Source organism: Lates calcarifer, linkage group LG4, assembly GCF_001640805.2.
Source record: "Lates calcarifer isolate ASB-BC8 linkage group LG4, TLL_Latcal_v3, whole genome shotgun sequence".
Lineage (NCBI taxonomy): Eukaryota > Metazoa > Chordata > Actinopteri > Centropomidae > Lates > Lates calcarifer.
Genome location: NC_066836.1, coordinates 8586138 through 8608997, shown reverse-complemented (window position 1 = coordinate 8608997; position 22860 = coordinate 8586138). Strand labels below are relative to the sequence as shown.

Genomic DNA, 22860 nt, shown 5'->3' with positions numbered 1-22860 from the left:
GAAGTTAACCACAGCAGACTGCTAATTTGTACTTTTTCAATATGAGATTTTTTTTTTAAATGTTGGTGTGATGTTTTCCTGAAGGAGTGGGACTATAATTTTATTTGTTCCACTGATATATGTAGGAAATCTCACTAAAAATAAGGAAAACAAATGTTCCAAAAGTCCTCTGTGCCTCATTGGCCATAAATTTCTTTCTGGTCATTTGCAATAAAAGACAAAATTAGAAAGTACCTCAGTGATTGAGTGGGTGAATTAGTAAAAGGCTTAGTGAGTATCAGAATGAGTAAATGAGGAAGGGGGATGCTGGAAGCTCACGAAGGTATGTGAACCTGGAGTTCACATACCTTTGTGGAATCATCAGAGAATCTTCACTGCTCCAAACAGATACCACAGGTGGCTTGGACTATTTCTAATTTGCAAGCAGCCTACATAATCAGATTTGAGAAGTCTTGGCCTAATAGGGATTAGGTTAAAGATTTTGCGCACTTGCTGACAGCATGAGGCAGAATAAGGTCTTTAGAGAGCACTTTTACCTCACAGCAGGTATTTGAAATCCACCATCAGATTTCAGGAAACACAATGTATCAGTATTTGTGCATGCTGAGTTTCCTTCTGCATGTAATTAGTGAGAAATACAATCATAATGTTGGATTCTCTGCAGTGTTGCATCCAAACTCGGACAGTTAACACAGAAAATCCAAACGTTTGTACAGTACAGTAGACGAAGACTTTAATTTTGGTGTTATAACAGTGGCTAATGATTTAATTGCATCAAGGGGTGAAAGATGTGTCACTTTACAGCAGTTACCAGACAGTGTGCCAATTACCAAATGCCCCTGACTGAGTAAAAGCTGCTAATACCTCCCACTAGCACGTGCAGTGTCCTGGAAAATGGACGCTGGCTGGTGGGGGGATTGAAGGAAGGGCCTGTGTAGGGCCTGTGTAGGTCCTGCCGTTCCAAGTATGGAAATGTTCCATTACATTATTTGTAGGTATGAGTAAGCATATATAAAAGTTTCATTAAATAAAAGATTCATGAATAATTCCCCCACAATAAACAACATAGTACATTTTTCTTTTTCTTTTGTTTTCTTTCTTTTTTTTTTCTTTTTCTTTTTTTTTTTTTTTTGCTGTGTTAAATAATTCAAGCCATTTGCAATGATTGCCTAACCTTCAATCACTAGGTGGTAATGTCACATGCTGATCTGTTTGGATTAGCAAGATCCAAATTAGCGAGTCAATCAGTGCCACATAAATGCAGTATAAGATCAACAGTGCACCATCATCTTGGCCTGGATCCTGTTATTCAAAGGTCACAGGTTTGATCTGCACCACAGTCAGGCGTTCATCAAAAGCCAGAGTCCAAGCAAAAGACCCCTGAGCAAGAGAGTAGCTCTTTCTCGTACTATTAATTACAATGAATAATACATAAAGAGCAAAAATAATATTTTTACACATTATACTTGCAAATTACATATTTTAGGAGTAAAAATATCAAAAGTCCCAAACCAGTACTGACACTAACAAAGCTCCAGCAAAAACTTTTTCACTTTTTTTGCTTGAGACCCCTTAAAATGAAAAAAAAAAGAGGTGCATTTGTGACTTATTATCACAAGATGTATATGTTCAATGACCCTTATGACCCTCCTGTTTTATCTGCATAACTGCATAACTCTTAGATGTCTGAGGAGTTCATCTAGAAAATTAACAACAACCAAAAACCAAAGATCAAGGGAATGCCTGAAGGAATATGATATTTTGAATTACATTAATGTTTTTTTCAATTTCCTTATTCTGTTAATTGTTGCTGAATGCTAACTGTAATCCCTCAGATGTTTCTTCTGACCCTTTTGTGGGTCTAGACCCCCACGATGGGAATCAATAACCTAAGTGGTCTTGATAGAGTATCTGTGGATGTGATAATAATCTAGAATAGCAAATCATAGAAAGCCAAATTAAATAAATTTCAATTTGTCAGGCTGAAATCAGTAAAAAAAAAAATGTTTTAAAAATGACAAAACCATCAGTCAACTATCAAAATATGTGTTTATTAATTTTCTATATTAATTTTATTGTCAATCAATCGATTAATTGACTAATCGTTTCAGCTGTCGAGGTAAGAGTGCTTTGGAAAGAAAGTCCATTCAGTAAAAGCAAATAATCACCTCAAAAAAATGGGAATCAATGGATATTTGACATTTTCAAAATGAGTTAGCCTAAATGATTCATCAATTATTAAAATTCTTGCCATTTCATTTTCAGATTTGCAGATTAGTCAACAAATCGTTTAAATTCTGGACACACGAGGAGACCCAAATGTCAGGCCATTGTTTACCCCAAGCAGAGATGCAAGTGGCACTTTGGCGCTATCTAACGACAGGTAGCGATATTGCCAAAATGCAATCATTGTTTCGGTAGCAGATTTTTGTGGAGAAGTAGAGAAAACATAAAGATATATGTAAGTACACATAAATGTTCCCTCCTTTTTGATTATAGCGCTGAATGATTAACTCTTATTCCTGTGGTAACTTCTAGAGGAATCTTGGGCTCGGTAACGATTAACTCCCCCTGAATTCATCCTGCATCGATTAGCCAGGTCTGCTACACAGCGGCGGGTCGGTGTGTGCGGTCCCGGTCCGCCTAGCAGACGCCTCCGCCGCTTTCGCTTCAGTGGCGTGGTCTTTGTCGACAACTGTCTTTCCCCACTCGTTCTCATTTTTTGGATTCCATCAGATCAGTCAACATGGGCAAAAAGGAGGAAGAGGAGATCATAAGAATTGCGAAGAAGATGGATAAAATGGCGCAGAAGAAGAACGGGGTGAGACGTCTGAGAAGAATGAATGTTTACCTGCCCAGCCGATGTGAGGCTAGCGTCGGCGCTAATGGGCTATGATGCGGTTTAGCTGTCGACTGCCTAGCTAATTGACCCTTTAGCCAACTCTGCACCAATGTGTCATTTCACCAGAGCATTTTTTTCTAGCGGTTAACTACACCATTACCTTAAACAATTGGCGCCACAGGCAGCATACCTGTAGTTATGACTACGGCTAACCGCAAACAGCTAGCTAGCTCTCAAGCCTGTTTATGTTAAGGGAAGCTCAGTGTTGCTAGCAGTTAGCCACTTAGCAGCTCAGTAGTCTGCTAGCTTTGTTGGATGGTCAGTTTAAGATAACTGAAATTTAGTAGCTAGGTATGACATTTTGATATAAAGTTATACCGTTATCCTTTAGGTTAAAGTTGTGTTGTGGATTTTGCAAGAGGCTAAGTGGGTAGTGCGCTAGCTGTTATGCACGTCAAATGTGACACAGGTAAACTACTGTAATAACGTTAATGGCGCTGCAGCTAACGATTATGTTCGTTATCAATTAATCCGCCGATTATTTCCTCGAGTAATGGTTTGGTCTTTACACTTTCAGAACACAGTGAAAAGTGGACATTGCAATTTCATAGAGCTCAAAGTGACATTTAAATGTCTTCCAGTGTCCGACCAATAGCGCGCGACCGAAAGTTTCGACATTAAAAATAAATTTGATATAAAAAATAAAACCAGTAAATCATCACTTTTGAGTTGACAAAACTGATTAATCAACTAATTTGTTTTCCTCTAGAAAAGATGTTACCGTGCATGATAAATAGCTTTTTACCCTTGTTCAAAGAATTGTAAGTAACAGTCAGTATTGTCATCTTAAATATTACTTTTAAAAATAATACCCAACTTTTCTGACGAACCAAGATCTATGTGATTTGACTATGCTGATGCAGTAGATCAGTCCAGAGTGAGATGGCTCATATGTATCAAAACACTGCTCTCTGTCCTCCTCTCTGCAGGCCGGGGCTTTGGACTTACTGAAGGAGCTGCGCAGCGTCCCCATGACTCTGGAGCTGCTTCAGGTACCTTTGCTCATTTGTTATCAGGGTCATCATCGACACATGCAGTGCTCACACACTGAAGCTCTGATGCAATGTCTTTCCACAGTCGACCAGAATTGGGATGTCTGTTAACGCCATCCGCAAGCAGAGCACAGACGAGGAGGTGACGTCCCTAGCCAAGTCCTTGATCAAATCATGGAAGAAGCTTTTGGGTAATTACTACTGTTCCAGACTATCTATACTTAAATGTGTGCAAATTTGTTTTTCTGAAAACGGTGATCGAATTGTATGTGAGGTGTTTTGTATGATCGTATTGGAGCCAGTCAGTACATCTTTTCATTGGTAAAGGCTTCATGAGACCCAAGCCAATTTTGATTATTTGCTTATTATAAGACAGTGTGGTCTGGGTACACTGGCTGTCAAAAATATCCTGATGGAGTTTCTTAAATTTCTGACACCTATTCTCAGCCCACGGAGTTGTGAGTAAGTGAGCTGGGTAGCAGCACAAACAAATGAACAGCAGCCAGTAGTTTCAGTGAGGATTTCAGTGAAGACATTCGCAGGGATAGCAAACATCAACCAGAGAAGATTTGAGTTTTAAAGATGGGTTGCTGGTAATTGTGTAATATAGGCTTAAGATAATAATATCTGTGCAAATATCCATAATATAATATCAAATAGTGTTCTCTGCTCAAATGACACGTCTGATATGGGATGAACTTTTTTGTTATCCTCATTAGCATCAACTGATGCTGTTATTATTACCTCAATGTCCAATTTTATGATTAGAAACTGAACAGATATACAGTATATTAGTAAAGGTGGTGGTTTAAAGAGGTGACAGTATCACAAAATTACTTCCCCTGTATGACAATATCTTGCCATAGTCATCAAAGTCATTTTGCTTATGCTTCAGTCAGACTTTGCTGCTCTATTGCTGCTTCTGTGAAAACTGCATTTTACCTTCTATTTTATTCATGCTGGGGTTGAATAGAGGCTTTCTGCCATTTTCTGCCACAATACTTCTACACTGAGGGTAAACTGTTGGTAGCTATGTGGTTTAGATGTCATATTATCACAGTGTACTTGGTTCGATTACTACTAGGGACCCATTGTCACATGCAAAATCTTAACAAAAGCCCTACATTGACACCTCTCTCCAAACTGACATTAAGCACAGAAAAACATTACAAAATATTACAGGAAACTATTAAAGGAAAGCTGTGAAGCAGGCTATTTTTTCATGATGCAGAGCTGTTCGGCTGTTAAGCACACAGAAGTATTGATTTCACTGACTTTAATGTTGCCCTTCGCTTGTATCGCTCTCACTCTCACTGATTTTTATCACCTGTATTCTAGATGAGCCTGGAGGTGGAGAGAAACCTTCAGATGAGAAGAGGAAAGAGCAAACGACACCTGTTGTTTCACCTTCACAGGGAAGCCCGGAGGCAAAAGAAGAAAGGTAAGAAAAGCTCTGATATTTTTGATACATTTGTTAGTAGTGACTGTCAAGACAAGTAATATTCCATTTGCATATGGCTATGAATTTCATTTTCTACACTATACATATATGTGTGTGTATTTCTTTTTTATCTGCAAATGTGGTTTGCTTCAGTAACAATTTTTTTTTCGTTGCACCCATAGCAGCTCCAGCAGTAACTCTAGCAGCAAGAGCGAGCCCACCGAAGTCGCACCCAACACGTTAATCAACACCTTTCCTCGTGCCCCCAGCACCTCTGATTCTATCAGGCTCAAGTGCAGAGAGATGCTGGCCAATGCTCTGCAGACTGGAGGTAATCCTGCTATTATTATTATTACTTTTCATGGTCGGTAATTATCAGCTTCACTTACACAGTATTTTACATTTTGTTTGTCCACTCTGCAACAGATGATTATATTGCTATTGGTGCTGATTGTGAGGAACTTGGAGCACAAATCGAAGAATATATCCTTTACATTGAATGGGAAATGTTAGATTGTTAGCGCAATAAATTAATTAAATGCTTAATTTTCAGGTTATCAATCAACCAGTGAATCCACTAAATGTCTTAACACAGCACAGCTAAAAGCCATATTTACCAGTGTAGTTTCAGGCTCTACTTCTGAAACTGAATTCCTTGACCTGCTATCACGCATCTTCCAAGAGTTTAAGAACACAGACATGAAATACAAGAACCGTGTACGGAGCCGGATCTCGAATCTAAAGGATATGAAGAACCCTAATTTAAGGAGGACTGTGTTATGCGGGAGTGTAACCCCTGAGCGAATGGCGAAGATGACTGCAGAGGTGTGTAGCTGTTGGTGGCTTAATTTTAAAGATCGTGGAAATGGCACACAGTAAAATACATATTCCAACTTGTTAAGACAGTAACAGATTTGATTTAGTTTTACTTAAAGGCATCATTATTGGCGTTCTTCTGTTTTCTGTAGGAAATGGCCAGTGATGAGCTGAAGGAAATGAGGAAGAATTTGACCAAAGAGGCTGTCAGGGACCATCAGATGGCCACCACTGGAGGCACTCAGACTGATCTATTCACCTGTGGCAAGTGCAAGGGCAAGAGCTGCACATACACACAGGTAAAGATTTCTACTTGTGCTTTAATTCCGTAGAAACCTTTATGGTTGTTACAGTTTATTTGAAATACGTTTAAGAAGAAGTTACGTGTACTCTGAAACAAGTTGTACCTTGTGCAGTTTTATGAATATATGTGATTGTAACTTCTGCTGAGCAGCACCAGCCACAAGTAGTAATTACAACACACTGGCGCATTAAATTCTGTTGGCCTCTCAGTCAGAGTGGTTACGGGTACAGGAAGCAGCGTACCCCTAGAAGCTAACAGCTCATGTACAGAAAACAAAGCCTGCCAGTTGCTCCAGTAACAAACTCAAACTTCATCACAGGGATTGACTGTGTGGCGTAGTATTGCTACGCACTTTATGTAAGCTTCTCACAGGAGATCGTACCCACTCAGCCCAGCTTATGTAGTGCAACTTGGTTGTGTGAATAAAAGAAGCACCATTATCCTGTGCAAATTGGTGCCCTGTATTCTTTCATTAGGTTAGTCTATCAATAATAATAATTCAGATTAGGCAGCTGTTGAGCAGCCCAGCTTGTTCAGTGTAATATTGTAATAAAGTGTTTGTGCTTTTTTTGCATGTGTTAATCCTTTCCAGGTTCAAACTCGCAGTGCTGATGAGCCTATGACCACGTTTGTCTTCTGCAATGAATGCGGAAATAGATGGAAGGTATGTTGCTTAACGCTGGTTTTGTTGATTCAGTGTTGAAGCCCATTAGTTAACTCTGCATTGACATACGATTGTCAGTGACGCGAATCGTGCAGCTGCTCCCACTATACCAAGACTTGTGCTTCTGTGTGTATGCATCTCCACACAGTATTCCAGCATCAGTACATTCTGAAGATGTTTTAAGTCACATTTTGTCCTTGTCCACTCTCCACGCAGACTGTGTACCTACACACCTACTGTATATTTAAGTCCCACCTGTACTTACTTGTTACTGGCAGATTTATTACATATATCTTGCATGCTTGTTTTCATTAGAATAAATCCAGGCACCTCTTTTATATTTATAGAGGTTCGTGTTTGCTTTTATACCATAAATCCAACCAGTGCAGTTTCATTAGAAAATTCCTGTGAAAATAAATGTTTGTAAAATAATTTGAAACTACAAAAATAAACTGTTATTAATTATTAATTAAAAAGTTAAATTCAGATTTATTTACAATATAGAAATTGAGTGTAGGTTGTTAGTAAAATGTCAGTCTTTTCTTTTCCAGCTATTTGATCATCAGTGTTTAAAGTAAAGTATTTGGGTATTAATGTGTGTGTGTGTGTGTGTGTGTGTGTGTGTGTGTGTGTGTGTGTGTGTGTGTGTTTGTGTCGTAGTTCTGCTGAATCTGCAGGTGTCATCCATGGCACTCCGACAAGTAGCAAAATTCCCGGACCAGGTCTGTCTATCTGCAACAGATTGGAGCTTTGTATTCTGTGGTACATGGTACACAACATGCCATACAAAGATGCCACTGCGGTTACCGTTTGAATAAATATCCTGTTCATAGATTGAGCTCATTGTCAGTTCCCCAATGCCCCCCTGCCCTCAAAATCTTTTAATATTGTTATTAGTTGTTTTCTCACCGTCAGATATATGCGATCAATCTTGTCTCATTCTCTTTTATCAGCATTTTTTATATGTAGTTTTAACACTTTGGACAATGTTGTTTTGCTTTTTCCCTCACAACATTGCATTGTTTTATTTAATTTCCCAATAAAGTGTAATCCATTTGATTAAATACAAGTGCTTTTCATTAGTTGTCTCTTACAGTGTGATGTGCCTTCAGTCTCTTCTGGCTGTGTGAATCTTTTAACATTATACTAATGCAATCAAGGATCTGAGAGGACAAATGTGTGTGTGTGTGTATCTCCCTGTGTGTTGAGGAGTATACATTTGTTATCGGTGGAATATTCATCACATCAAAGTGAATGCTGATGTATGCATATTAATCTGTCTGGGGACAGGATAATGTCATTGGCTGAACCAGGGAAGACACACAATTGTTTCCCTTTCCCTGAGTTTTTTTTTTTTTTCTCTAATTGCCAGGTGCAACCACTCTGTGCTCATGAGCTGTTGTGCTGCTGCCCTACCTCCAAACAAACTGAACCCAGACCAGTGACACGAGACTAAGTCTGTTTAATCAATGAATTTTAGGAAGGCTACGTGGCCAAAAAACCTAATTTAATACGAATTTGGGATTGAGTGTAGCATGCATTTTTCATTTCTACTCTGAGTGGTAAGTGTCACAGTATACTCTTTTATGTTTATTATATAATAACTATCTTGTAACATATTTTACTCATATTGCCAACACATTAAGAAATATATATATTCCTTTTGTTTGTCAGTCATTCAAATACAAAGACATGGACAGTATGTTATATCACAATTCAGGAACTTCCTGTTACACTTCCTGCTACACAAAACTGTTATAAAAATAGCATAAATCCTAAAAGATACATTTGGGATTTGGAATGGGTATTGCTGCATAAAAAGTACTATCAACAGCAACCACATATATAGAGCAGATGAAAATCTCTGAGATCTCAAATGGAAGTAGTGTGTCATTTTCTTCAGCAGATTTCTGAAAGATGCCATCAGCTGAAAATCATGGTTATAAGCAATCATTGTAAAATTACCATTATCGATCTCTGACTGAAAAAGTAACACCATCCTGTACTGAACACATTGACACTTAATGATAAGCATTTCATTCAACAATAGCTTCTGTGATTTGCCTTTAAGGTTACTTATCAATAGATAGCAGAGCTTGACTAAAATGAGTAATTTCCCAGGTAATGATTAATAGCTGTGGTGTAGTGATTGAATCATTCCAGAGTCAATAAAATTATTGTGCTTTATTTTATCTTAATCAAAATGCCCACAAGTCATTATTTTCTTGGAGAGTAGCAGAAAAAAAACTAAACCATATACTGTAAACATTCACATTATTTGTTTTTTTAAAAATGTATTCTTCAGTAAACTCAGCGCAAAATAACACATTTCATATAGTAAACAGAAGAAGAAACAACATTTATAGGCATCACTCCAAACCATTGGCTTAGATTGTGTTTTTGAGGTTGATCTGCGCGGTGTTTCCAACAGCTCAAATTGCACATAGTAAGTTAAAGTTAACTCTAAGACAAGTATTAGTGCCACCGTGAAGCACACAGGTTGGCAAGGAGTTCAGATCAACCAGCCCTATCCACTGATCTTTGTCCTCTGCAAATAAAGACATGTGTTTTCATCGCCCTCCGCGCTACCAAAATGGACTGATGTAGTCATGACTAAGGAATCAAGACAGAACACATGCGATAATTTGGCCAATGAGAGGGACAATATCCACTAAACTGGCTTCGTGCTCCAGTAACCACCCTTATGGCAAGAGTCTGAAAACAACTGTTGCCCATGAGAAAGATGTCATAAAATTGAATGTCAAGGCACTTCCCCATGTGAGGATCTTGTCTTTGAGTGACATGTTTGTGAGGCAACAAAGTAATTCAACTAAAACTATCAGAGTACATAAAAGTATTTAACACTTGGCAACTCCAATTTTTAGTCAAGGGAAACGCTCGCAATAAACATATGAACACAGTTTACGTGGTAGCTTTGGTGTTGCTGCTAACCTGGCCTGACCCCTGTCGGTTTCAGTCAATCAAGTCAATTTCAAATAGCAGATGAGCTATTTATACCATGACTTATAAGTCAAAATCTTACAAGGTGATTCAACCCACTGTCAGAAAATGTCAATCACAAATTTCAGTAACGCTTTACAGGTCTGTAATTTCTGAGTAGTTTCTTACTAATTTCCAACAAGTTTTCATGGAAAGAACTATGTAATTTAGTAGCATTTATTGCTAAAATAGAGACAATTCAATTAAGTAGCTAATTCCAGATAATTGCTAGCATAGCCTACAGCTCTGTAGCTAGTTCACAGCAGAGCAGGTGAATGTGTCTGCAGGCAAATGTAAAACTAAGCCTAGATGGAAATTTAAAACAATCTCATATCCGTTCATTAAATATGATATTACACTCCATGCTACAATCAGCAGCTAGTTAGCAAAGTTTAGCACAGACTGGAGAGAGAGAACAAGCCAGTCTTTGTCAAACAGGAGGCCTAACAAAATCCACCTAGCAGCAGGTCTAAAGCTCACTACTTAACATGTTGTATATTATATCCTATATCTTTAGAGGTGTTGGTAGGTAAATTTTGTTGCTTTAAGACAGAACCAGGCTAGTTGTTTCCCTGTTTCTAGTCCTTTTGCTAAGCTAAGCTAACTAGCTGCTGGCTGTGGCTTCATAATTACCATGCAGACATGGGAATGGTATCAATCTTCTCATCTAACTCTCAGGAAAAAACAACAACAAAAAAACAGAGTAAATAACCATATTTCTTGAAACTTTGTACACTTTACCTCAGAATAATAAACTGATAATGAATGAATATTTACTTGTGGGTATAAATTCAGCAAAACCAAATCACATAGCACTTTCCAAGAAACATCATAGAAGGTTATGAGGAAATGACAGACCCGTAAAATGTGGCACTACCCAAATTTTACATTTTCAGACAGTGACTGAACAGTATAGTTTACTTCCTCAAAGTATTTAAATATAATTTGTACTTGTTGGTTTCTCTGTATTGGCAATAGATATCCATAAATCAAAAATACTTTATCTGGTAAATAGAATTACTATGGTTCTTATTTCACTCTAGTAAAACTATGTTACAACTATGAGGTGTGCAGCGAGTAACACTTGAATAAAAAATGTATCTTAAATAGTGTCTTAAATAGGCAATCTTCTGTGGTTGAAAAAAGTTAAAACACCCTTCCATTATTGATTTGAGTTTCTTAAGGAAACAAATTGCACACTGTGACAAGAGCTATTGTCACTTTGTTACTTTAACCACACTTAAAATAGTTTCAATCAGCACAGGTTCTACATGAACTGGAGTTGCCAAGTCGTTGTCACAGGTACCAAAGTGTGAGGTTAGGTAACAAAACAGGGTGAAACCAAAGTAAAATCATACAGTACCCCACAAAGCTGCCTGCAAGTAGAGCTAACGTGTAGCCTTTGACTTGAGCTTTGATTTTCATACGCAGTAAATAGAACCAGGCGTTTCCACATAAAATACCCACATTTCCATTTTTACTATTTACAAACTCATAAATATATAGTCTACAGTAGGAATCATTTTCCCCCCAAACAATCATACAAAAAACAACAGACCATAAAAAACTCTGAACACAAATAAAATAGATTATTTCTATCAAAAGAAAGAAAAAGAAATTGGAAATAAAATGTATTCATATTCCTTTGGAGTGTTTTGCTATGTTGATCTGTAGCAGTACTTGTGATGTCAAGCCCTCGGGAGATTTTGAGACCTGAGTGTCTTCGGTCAGGTGCAGATCACAATAGAGCTGAGATCCCTGGGAGGGGCCAGGCCTGAGGCCCGGTTCATGTAATCCTACACTGAACATACAAAGTAAATTTAAAAAAAGATGGGGTAAGGATTGGGGGTGGGGGGGTGGGGGGAGAAAAGGAGGGAGGGGATAAAGAGAGTTAAAAGATCACAGGTCATCACCACCCTAAGATTCGGGGGACTGCTCTGACAGAGTGTTGAGCAGGTTTTTGTAGGCCGGGGAGTTCATGTAGCGGGGATATGAGTCTCTTTGCATTAGCGTGTAGATCTGCAACTGGGCGTCGTCAAATGTGTGCGAGGTGGGTTCCAGCATGTTCCTGTTGATCGCCTCGCGCACACGGGAGTCAAGGCTCACCTGGGAGTCAAGACAATAAAACATTAGGGAGAACAACATGCACACTTTCTATGACAATAAAGAAGGATTTTACATTTTGGGGTGATATGTTTAATTGTTTGCTCACTGAGAGTTAAATGACAAGACCTTGTGCCTGTGCGGTAAATGTAAAACATGTTAAATCTTGTTTGTTTAATCAGTACAAAAACCAAAGTGTAAAAACAACAGTTCAGCGTTTAACGGAGGGACTCAGTTTCTTTGGCCTGGCAGGCAGGCCAGGCTAGCTGTTTCCCCCTGTTTTCAGTCTTTATGCTAAGCTAAGCTAACACGCTGATGGCTATAGCTTACCATACAGACATAAGAGTGATATTCAACGTATTTCCTTAAATGCCAAACTATTCTTTCCTTTAAAGTCAGGGAGAACGCCATGAAGTTTCACCCTTGAAATCAACACAGTTCTGATAGAATTGAGAAACTGGGCTGTCAGACCTCTTTTGGCGAGAGAATGGAGATGTAGTCCTCGTAGATGACCCGGGCTTTCTCCTCTACCACACTCTTATTGGTCTCTTTGCTGAACTCCTCGCAGGCTAACCAGAAGAGCATGTTCTCCTCGCTGAACTCGGTGCGAAGAAATTGTCTGAAGGAGTTCCTCCCTGCTGGGCAGCACATCAGCTTGTCAAACGACTGCCCCCATGAACGCACCTCCTCCAACGTGGGCTTAGGGCTGCAGAGAGCATGGACAACATGAGAGTGAGTGACCTCAACATTTAGCGAACTAATAGTTATTTATTAGATGGGGCATTTTGTGCTGTGAGTTTAACTGACCAGTCCTCACAGTCTGAGGTCCCTTCCTTGACATCATAAGATGCCTTTCGGTTCCTATCATCCCGGTCTTCATTCCTAACGATGACACAGACATGAAATACCTATCTATCACTTCAATTAAATGGAGATTAAATGGAGCATAAACTTTGTGCAGCATTATTTGTCATTCTTTCCCATGCACTCTCACCTTTAGAGCTGAAATGATTGGTCAATTAATCGATTGGTTGATCGACTGACAAATTACTATTTTGATAATTAATTGTTTGCACTTTTTAAATGCAAAAATGGCAGAAAGCCTCCCAAATATAATATCTTTCCTGCTTTTCTCTGTTTTACATTGTATCAAACTGAATATGTTTGGGGTTTGGACCGCTGGTCGGACAAAATATCATGTTTGAGTCTGAGAAACTGGGATGATGACATTTTTCAGTATTTTCTGACATTTAATAGACTCAATGTTTATGATAACATATAAGGACAATGAAAATAATCATTAGTTGCAGCTAAACAGAATAAACAGAATGGTTCAGTTTTGAAATGTTAGTCTCTGGGAAATTGTGGTGGACATTTTACACTTTTTTCTGACACTAGGCTGAATGAATTAATTGAGAAAATGAACTGCAGATTATTTGTTTGTTTGTTTGTTTGTCGTCCAGTTTTTGCCGGTATATATAGCTACATGTTTAAAATTGCTTATATTTGTTTATCCTGTGGTCTTTGTCCAGCTGTATGTCTGTATTTGTATCTTCTTCTAAGTGTGTTCTCTGTACTGTGTTGCAGTGTAATGAGAGTTACTGTGAACTGGGGTCAAATTCCTTGGCTGAAAATTCTGGTCTGTTTTGATTTCATCTGCTGTAATCTTACTGAACTGCAGATATTTCAAGAGCTCACATTTCCCACATTCACAGCAAATAACAAACTGATGTTCAGGTATGTTTTACAATGCAGTAAGGCCACTGTAAGACAAATGTCTACAGACCACATGCAAAAATATCAAGAACATAAGACACAAGCGGGAGCCTGCTGTTGAGACACAGTAGCTCAGGCTGTGCTGTCCTGTGTGCAATAACGTTGGCCATGCTGGGTCGCAACCAGCGAGTTCTCGGGTGGGGAGGACCTACCAGGAACAGCTACAGCAGCAACACCAGCAGAAGCAACATGCATTTGAACCCCGCGGGTTGGCCTGGCCCGGCTGGCCCTGCTGGGCCGGTGCAGTTCCCCCCGCTGCCGACTCCTGCTGCACCGACATCTGCCTCTTTCGCATCTCCATCCGCTCTGATCCCATGGGCTATAGACAGAGGAGAGAGGAGAGGGAGGCACTGAGTTTAACATTTTGATTGAGATTTTGTCATTGTCGTAAGAAATTTTCTTTTGCTTCCCATGCAATTGTAGGATACAAATCAGTGCCAGTGACTAACGACAGTCACTGGGTGAACTGTAATAAGACTGAGCAGAGGTGATGGCAGTGTGAACAATCTCTGTGATCACATTCACCAGGTTAAGGATTGGTTAAATTCATTTGATTACACTCACGAGGTTAACACCTATCTGTTTGTTATATGTGCAGGAAGTAAAGTGCTGCTGGTGCTCTCTGGCCAGAGCACGTGCTGGCATGCCCGGAGGTCACACTGTAAAGGAATGCTGTACGCTCCATTCAGGGGAGGAGGAAAGTATATGGAAGAGTAATTTGCTGATTTTGTTTTCCCTGCTGCCAAAAATGCACCCGCCACGTACATTTCAGCCCCTCTAATCTCAAACTGGCTGCACGATCCCTCATACACTCTTATTGCATGTGAAAAAAAGGATGAATTTTTAGACCATGGGTTCAATATCCATAATCCAAAATTTTAAAATATCCCATTTGTGAAAGCCTGAGTGTAAAAGCAGTGCATTAAAGGATTTGCAATGCTCACTGGGCCCGAGTGGAGCAATGAATTAAATACACTTGCAAATAATATAAATATTTGTCTTTTTAGGATTTGCACTTGTCAAGTGTCAGATTGTCTTGCACCTTTAGGCTACATTCATCACGCTCATGAGAAATCACTGTGTTATAATTGTGACTACAGTTCTCTGGCGTATTCAACAGAATCCCCCCATGAAGGTTTGTAGGCCTATAGACTACAGACAGGCTATGCTCACAGAATGACTTCTTGTCTGATTTTAACAAATGTGTCATCACCGGGTCAGACACTGCCAAATCCTGTCAGATAATTTATGTAACAAAGCTGTCGCTTCCAACTCACAGCATCACCCGGCTACTACCTGACACAAGAAAACGATGCTTTACAGGGGAAAAAAATGTCAGAAGATTTGGTACATGGGGGGTGGGGGGGCTGAAGGCGCAGCTTGCAAATCTATAACCGCAGCATCGCTCTATCACAGCCTTTCAGTGAATACAATACCATTTGGTCATTTCTAAAATGGATCCGCGCGCGGTTTTACTCAGATTGGGAGCTGGCTTCGGCTGCAAGATTTCGTGCGTCGTGCCAAATGGCATATTTTACGCGTTAGGTGTCGGGTACTTCAAAGCTGACACAAATGCAGTACGCTATGGCTTGACTCAACAGCTATAGACGGTGAAATGGGGGGTGGGGGTGGTCGTATCCATTCAAAGGATAAATCATGATAACAGCAAATAAAGCACAATTTCTCCTTCGATCCTACAGCAGAACAAACGTGAACGACACGGTAGAGGAGGGAGGAGGATGAGGGAGGAAGATGGGGGATTTGACGGTTTCTGAGCGATTTAACAGCAGAAGCCATTGCAACAGCAACTCGCACATCACATCAATGGAAAGTGCCACCATGAAGAACCATAGAGCTTCATCGCCCTGGACAACCACCGAAAAGACACTGCCTAGATCTGTTAAAAGCCCACTGTACAGCGAGATAGTGACATGCCATTTAAAAACGCCGGGAAACGGCCTAAAACGCTCCACTCGAGAAACATCCGTGCAATGAGACATCGGTTTGCTACCAGTACTTACAATTTCACCATGTATGCACAGCGAGAAGAGGTAATTCTTTGCCTTGATTACATCCGATGGCACATAAGGCTTTTTTTTCCGACCGGCTGCTTCAAGTCAGTACGCATGCGTCTTCTCTCCAACTCGTAGTAGCTCAGCGAGGAGCGTAAACCCCGACAGTATGGCATAGGTTTTTACTGCGCGGAGAGAGACTGGAGAAACGGACTGTTCAAGCGAGGGTGTCAATGTGATCAAGAGGAGGGGGTGGAGGGTGGGGGGACTAAAATTAAAGCATACAAACGTAAAACTTCAGGCATAAAAACACCCATAAACTTCACTTTAGCTCTCGTTACGTTACTGCTATTTCCAAAACTAAGAATATCTCAAAGAACATGCAGAAATATTACCAGAAAAGTTGGGAAAAACCTGCGCCAGTGAGCCTTCTCCATGAAGTCGCTGTCTGTGGTGCTGAAACAGGCGGCAGCTCATAGCGGGTGCAGCGCTGCTTTCAACTCGACTTGCTGAATGATAGCGTGACTTTGACAAGCCGAGGTTATATAATTTGTGAAGTTTGGTCTTTTCATGTTCATTTTTTGAGCCTCTCGCATACACGCGTGCTCACTTCCACTCATACACGGAAACTCTCAACCTATATGCCACACTGTGGCACATTCTGTTTCGTCTCCCATCAGCTGTTTTCATCCTGAATTAGTTGTGCCCCTTTGTTTGTTTAATTGATTCAACCTGAATTTATAAGATTAACCAAGTACAGCTGCTGCAAACTGGCTTCACTTGGTCAGCTTATATAAATTACATGCTGCAATTACCTCTCCCTGTGTAACAATATTAATCTGTATTGTCCCTGTTCATCAATCAAATCTTAGTTTGCATATTTAATGGATTTCTACATATTGTACATCCTGGTCTTTTGCATTTGAGCATTTAGTTTTTGAGTTTGACTCCTCTCACAGATGACTGCCAGGCTCTTGTGTGACTCAATCTACAGCACAGGCCTGCAACCAGTAATGATGTGGAAGACAACACTGCCATCTGAAGGCAGCTCCAACTACAGCACTTACATGATATTGTCCATGCACAAGATAATAAAGCACTGACTAACTGACTCAATCAATTTTCATATGAATTTTTCTGAGAGTCGTGGCCATATTGGCAAGATATGATCTCTTTAATATGACCCCATGTATTTTACACACTTGCATGAGCATTATACCGTAACCAGTGTGATTGCTGTTTGATACAGAGTCAAGCTAGAGGTAATAAGATACATTTTCACATATATCTTTCAATGCAGTCTTCTATATGACATTTTTAACACTTTACCTTTAGGTGCACATCATGTCTTGCTTTATATTAACACCAGATGGCACTCTGCACTCAACAGCTGCCTATTCTGCAAAAGTCTATTACAACACATTGCATTTTATCTAATTATCTACTTAATTCGCACCAATACATTTGTGCTGCTGCCCATCTGGGTCACACTGTCAGTCAAGATGCTCTTTGATTCCACGGAAAACAATCCTCGCTGGTCCCATGTCATACTAAGAAGTGCGGCAAAAATGTGAGCATCTGTGTACAACTGTTCCCACAGTGTCTGCACAGGCCTGGTGATGTTCTACGATGCTAGCAAGGGATCCACTAAGAGAGTAGATGTTCATCTTTTTTGTTATCTTGTCAAAAAAAGGGGGGGGGGGCAAAGAATAGATTTCTCTCCTGTCCACATTAATTACTTTCTGATTGTACTTAACTGGGGTGTGCCCTGAGCATCCGCACATCTTAAATCACCATTCCCCACACCCCCACCCCCAGAGATATTAACATGTGACTTTCTCCACAACACTTCATTTAACACCTTCCCTTGTGTTCGTGTTATGCAACACAGGCCCACAAATAGCCATTGATACAAACACATGCAAAGCGACGAAAGATACTTTACGCCGCTGTGATTTGATGCAAGCGCAGACTTTTCCCCTCTCAGGGCACAATGCCAAGTGGAGGAGGGAATCTGAACGCACAAGGTCACACAGAAGAGTGGCGAAAGAGGGGGTGGAGGGTTGGCGACAGAGCCGGGTGACGAGATGAAAAAGGCTTCTTCAATGTATGATTAAGGGGATTCAAATCGTTGTGAAGCTTTGAGGAAGATGCAGATTCAATCACTGGAGCTCAGCACACAGGGAGGCAGTGGAGAGGAAGTGTGGTTACCAACCTAACACCTCAAGAAATCATGTGCGGAAATCATCTGTGAGCGCTCTGAAGGTGAAGATGAGCTGTCCAATCAAAGATGGCAACAGAATGATGGCAACATCATTTTCTCTCCATTTGATTTTTACTTCCTGCCGACATTATTGTTCTTTAATGAATTTCTCCCTGTGTCCCCAAGGTGTGTTGATCAGGTTGCTCTTTGTACTGTAAAGGTCAGGCTCAATTTATTGAAGCACCATCATTGTTGTAATCCCTGTAACCAAGTTACGCAGTCATTTGTTCTTTTGTTTTTTACTTTAACATCACTTTATCAGCATAACTCTAGGCGACAGGTCTCCATGCAGACTGATTCCGCTGTCGGTCAGAGGTAGACACAACTCTTCTGGGCTCATTTAAAGACATTTTAAAACCAGACCAGGAACAGTTTTCAAACTTTGCACACACAATATCCAGCTGTGACACTATCTGACCTTTTTCATGGATGTCTTTATTAGAAATGTTTCAGGGACCTGTTGTTATATTATTATATTATTATTTTAAGTTAAATTCATATCTTTATTGTCACTAAAATGTCACATTCAGTTTGCAACCGGAGTATAAAAGAAACACAATGAACACAAATGATAACACCATAGAACAACCAATGAATATGTAATGTTTTACAATAGTGGCAACAAAATAATGCTGTCCCTATCTCTGGCACTGATTGCTGTGTATTCCTGGTGTGAGTAAAGGGTGATTGGTATTATATTTACGTTACCCATCATCTCTTTTCTTTACTGCTCTCCAGAGGTAGTGAAGGCAGGCTCAGGATCAGAGTATGACTATATTGTATTGTGTGTGAATGAATGATGTGTATGGTCTTGAGACCATCAATAGCCACTAAGTGGAAGGAGACCTAGGTCTCTTTGCTCTAATCACTGAATCTGAAATTAAGATAAAGTAACATGGTCTTCATCAGGACACTGCAGTTATTATTTCTGTAATAATGTCTCTGTGGACTCTATGATAACAAATCTTTAAGCTGGGTCATAAAGGTCATAAAATTACAGATGAAACATAATTAAGCATTTGGTTGTGAATGGGTGGAATTTACTGTTTGGCTGAGTGTTATTACTATTTTTGAAAATTTGAATGTGTTAATCATTTACAAAGATAAGAGATAGGATAGGTTAAGGTATTTCTATTGTATGAAGCAGTATATGTAATATATGCAGGTCTATTAAGAGCAAAGTGACAGAGAATGAACTGACTGCATCATCCCTGACATTATGCTTCTGATAAGGAAAAGCTAAGTGTGAATGATCATCAATATGAAAGAGATGTAAAAGGATGTTGAGCCTGAATGTGTGATGCTAAATAAAATCTGCCATTCAGTGTGAGTTTAGTTGCAGTTGGTCTGAAATAAAGGTGGGTCAGAGGGCATCCTGGTGGCCTAGAGTTCTAAGACACTGATCATTTAGTCACAATGATCCTGAATTGAGTTAGACGGGGACAGTTGTTGTATGTCATTCCCCTTCTCGTTTTCTGTCTGCTCTCCACCATGAAGAAGCTAGGCTAAAATGCCAAAGAAAGAAAGAAAGAAAAGCAACAGAGGTGATCTATAGGGTTTAAGATGCTGACCTTGTTCTACAACATGCCCTGTTTACATCTGGCCAGTTGCATGTCAACTTTCATCTCTCTCTCCTCTCGTCATGTCTTAAACACATCTAATAAAGGCATAAAAATTCCCTGAAAATACGCAGAAAGAAAAAGCCATAAAGCAGGATGTATATGGATGGACAACTTCAAGAGTCACTGTCAAATCCTCCGCTAACACTACCATATAGCTTCTGACCCTTGATAAACCCAAATGTTACAACTAATCACTGGCATCAACTTAAATCTGCATTCATGCAATGTCTGCAGAATGGGAAGAGCAGAAAAAACACGTTATTCTGATTTGGAAGTGATCGCCCCTCATTCCAGAGTGATTAGCCCTAGTGCTAACCTTGTAGCCACACCAGACACAACATCCTCAACTTTAAATAGTGTATATACTGGATTTTAACTGATAGGGATGGTGCATTCATGGTCATTCTGTCAACAGTTTCAGGGAGTTATTGTCAGTTGTATTAATTACAGTCTCAATACCTGTATATTAGGGCTGCTTTCATTCTAATTTAGTCCAGTTCAGCTTCACAATGTGAAATAGTTTGCTTGGAAGTCAGTGAGCTCCAGTTCTGCTCTGAGATACCTGCCCAGGCTACAGCTTTGTGTAATGTATATGTTAATGACCTGAACTGACTCCCCTCTCTTCCTTTGTCCTCCCACTCAGTTCTGGAAGCAGCTCCTGTGTCCTCACAGCTCTTTAACAATCCCTTCCCCTCTGTGAATAGTAACATACCTCTCCTTACTACAGAGAGCCATCGGAAATCTTTATTTATCCCTTTACCAAGAATCATCCTGCTGCCAAACTCCAAAATCACATCCGCAGACTATTTTTAGAAACAATTTATTTACTCAGAACACTCTAACTTTTTTCTCATTAAATACTCGCATTGTACTGGGTGCTAATGCTGGCTGCCATGTATTCTGACTGTCTGTGCGACTTACTGTGCAACTTTGTTTAGATTTCTAATGACTGGTATCACACTATTTCAAGACACACCATCTTCTTCTTTTAATCTTCTTAAGACTCGTTCAGACCTTGAAGTACTTCCCTAAATAGAGGTTTGGCAAGAAGCAGGACAGGCTGCTGACACTCAGACAAGAGCAATCTGGTTGTAATAACAACAACAACAAAAAACAGCGTGAGGGACACTCCATTTACTGCATGTGATTAATAATAATGACAAATAAATATTATCTATAAGACGTGTGGAGATGTATTGCTACTCTAAGTTTAATTAGTCATTTTGACAGGACACTTTCAGCAGCAGACCTAGGTTAGCTTGTCATCTATGGCTTCTTCCTAGTGTAACAACAAATAAGCAACACAATGACTAGCATGCTGTGATATTTCATCTCTAAAATATGTACTCTGAGCCAAATGAGGTGAACTGTTATGTACAGTTGTAGTTTTACTTGACTGGTGGTGACTTGTGGCTGTGTTTGCTCCATGAAAATTAGCTCCAAAGTAATAATCAGTGATAGGTTTCTGATAATGAGGAGGCTATTATCAACAGTAATAGTGCTTAATGTGGGAGGGGAAAAAATACCTCAAGGCACACCATCTCCTGCTCCTCTTGGTCCGGGTCATCGTAATTCACTGGGTACCCTGCGCCGTGCCGGCACGCCCGGGCCAGTTCCTGTATCCGCTGCCACATCAGGGCCCTGGTGCGTCTGATCCCCCGCAGAGCAGACGTGGGCCTGATCTCCCACTGCCTCACCGCTCTAACACATGGCATGCTCCGGCCATGAGGCCTCACTCGCCACGTGAGGCTCAAGTCTATTTGAGATCATAAGAAAATCCACGCACCCCTCGCTCCTTTCCTCTTATGTTGTCCCGGTGTCTCTCCTGAAGCACATTGTGACAGAAACAGAGGGAGAGAGAGAGAGGGAGAGAGGAGAGGGAAAAAAAGCATCAGTGACCCTGACGAAGAGAAGAGTGTTTACAAAGGAGAGGGCAGAAGGGGATTAGGACAATGTTCCCACTGGATGCAATCCTGATTCCTCTGTGCTTTACTGCGTCTCACCAGCTTAGGCCAGATTAAGCCAGGAGGTCTTAGTGTCTGAATGAGACGGACGGAGAGGAAGACTAGTGACAGACGTGGATTCATTTGTGATTATATATGCTTCTTGATGAATTCCCATGTAATACAACGGATTAAAACACATTGGTTAATAGTCTCTGTAGAGGAAACATATGGCCACAGTGAACACTTCGAACCATTAACACAGACACACACTCAACTCCTGAGATGGCGACTGTGTTGCTAGTCTGTTTAGGATTTTACTGAGGAGCTTCTAACATGTTGCACTCGATTGTGTCACTCATCACAGACTCACAAGGATAAACGCTGATCAAAGCTCTTCAGTGTGAGCAATCGACCGACTTTAGCCTACTGTCATCCTCACAAAGCCACAAAGTTAAAGCACACCGCCACCTGATAACACAGCTGATTGTAATTGATTGGCTCGAGTCACATGAGGTGCATACTCACAGGTCTGTCTGTGCTTTGGCAGCAGGGGCACAGACCGGCACACATTTGGTTCTATCAAGTTCATATTTCACTGCAGCAACCATCATTTTTTCCTTGTTTGGTTGTTGGGCAAAGTTGGTAAATTATTAAAAAGGCAACAAGGGAGTATAGAGTTCCTGAATCATTAACTCAAGTCTCTACCTGAGCATCTGTGGCAAACCATATCATTTGCAACTTTTAAATAACTTCCTGAAAGTAATTTTACCTGGAGTCCTTTTTCTAATTTTAAAAGTCTGTTTTTTAAAATTGTATTTTTGTAATCTGGGCTTTATTATTCATTTATTTCTATTATTTATCTGTTGTTCCTCAAGATTATTCAATGTAATCAATTATTAATATTTACAGCCTTGCAGAAAGGTATTCATATCATTTATTTAATCAAAAGTAGAAAAGAAAATACTTCATATCAAGTAAAGGTCCTACACTGAAAATATTACTTACAAGTATTATTTGCA

The 22860-nt window shown here is 39.9% G+C and overlaps 2 protein-coding genes across 5 annotated transcripts; one reads left to right on the top strand and one right to left on the bottom strand.

Moving 5' to 3' along the window:
- Positions 1–2604: 2604 nt before the first annotated feature.
- Positions 2605–8188, top strand: tcea1 (transcription elongation factor A (SII), 1). Of its 2 annotated transcripts, none has more exons than XM_018676234.2 (10): positions 2605–2821; positions 3832–3894; positions 3980–4085; positions 5233–5335; positions 5521–5666; positions 5762–5818; positions 6006–6160; positions 6304–6450; positions 7048–7119; positions 7780–8188. In XM_018676234.2, the coding sequence occupies exons 1-10, from the start codon at positions 2747–2749 to the stop codon at positions 7786–7788; spliced, it is 933 nt and encodes a 310-aa protein (XP_018531750.1). In that variant the 5' UTR covers positions 2605–2746; the 3' UTR covers positions 7789–8188. The 2 variants fall into 2 exon arrangements, with proteins under 2 accessions (XP_018531750.1, XP_018531749.1); XM_018676233.2 differs by having other exon boundaries at positions 2606–2821; positions 5518–5666.
- Positions 8189–9288: 1100 nt separating this feature from the next.
- On the bottom strand, positions 9289–21715 carry rgs20 (regulator of G protein signaling 20). Of its 3 annotated transcripts, none has more exons than XM_018676236.2 (5): positions 21422–21715; positions 14151–14317; positions 13030–13104; positions 12694–12928; positions 9289–12225 (listed from the first exon to the last, which is right to left on the bottom strand). In XM_018676236.2, exons 1-5 carry the CDS (start codon positions 21608–21610, stop codon positions 12037–12039), a joined length of 855 nt encoding a protein of 284 aa, XP_018531752.1. In that variant the 5' UTR covers positions 21611–21715; the 3' UTR covers positions 9289–12036. The 3 variants fall into 3 exon arrangements, with proteins under 3 accessions (XP_018531752.1, XP_018531753.1, XP_018531754.1); XM_018676237.2 differs by lacking the exon at positions 21422–21715 and adding an exon at positions 16406–16524; XM_018676238.2 differs by lacking the exon at positions 21422–21715 and adding an exon at positions 16020–16249.
- Between the last annotated feature and the right edge of the window lie 1145 nt (positions 21716–22860).

Bases quoted from the DNA above. Each gene is read 5' to 3' on its own strand.
- tcea1 (XM_018676233.2), top strand. From the start codon at position 2,747: ATGGGCAAAAAGGAGGAAGAGGAGATCATAAGAATTGCGAAGAAGATG. The intron at 4,086-5,232 runs GTAATTACTACT...CCTGTATTCTAG, and splicing joins ATCATGGAAGAAGCTTTTGG to ATGAGCCTGGAGGTGGAGAG. The intron at 6,161-6,303 runs GTGTGTAGCTGT...TGTTTTCTGTAG, and splicing joins TGGCGAAGATGACTGCAGAG to GAAATGGCCAGTGATGAGCT.
- rgs20 (XM_018676236.2), bottom strand. From the start codon at position 21,610: ATGCCATGTGTTAGAGCGGTGAGGCAGTGGGAGATCAGGCCCACGTCT. The intron at 14,318-21,421 runs GTATTTTTTCCC...CTCTGTCTATAG, and splicing joins AGGAGATGGTGTGCCTTGAG to CCCATGGGATCAGAGCGGAT. The intron at 12,226-12,693 runs GTCTGACAGCCC...CTTGACTCCCAG, and splicing joins CCATTCTCTCGCCAAAAGAG to GTGAGCCTTGACTCCCGTGT.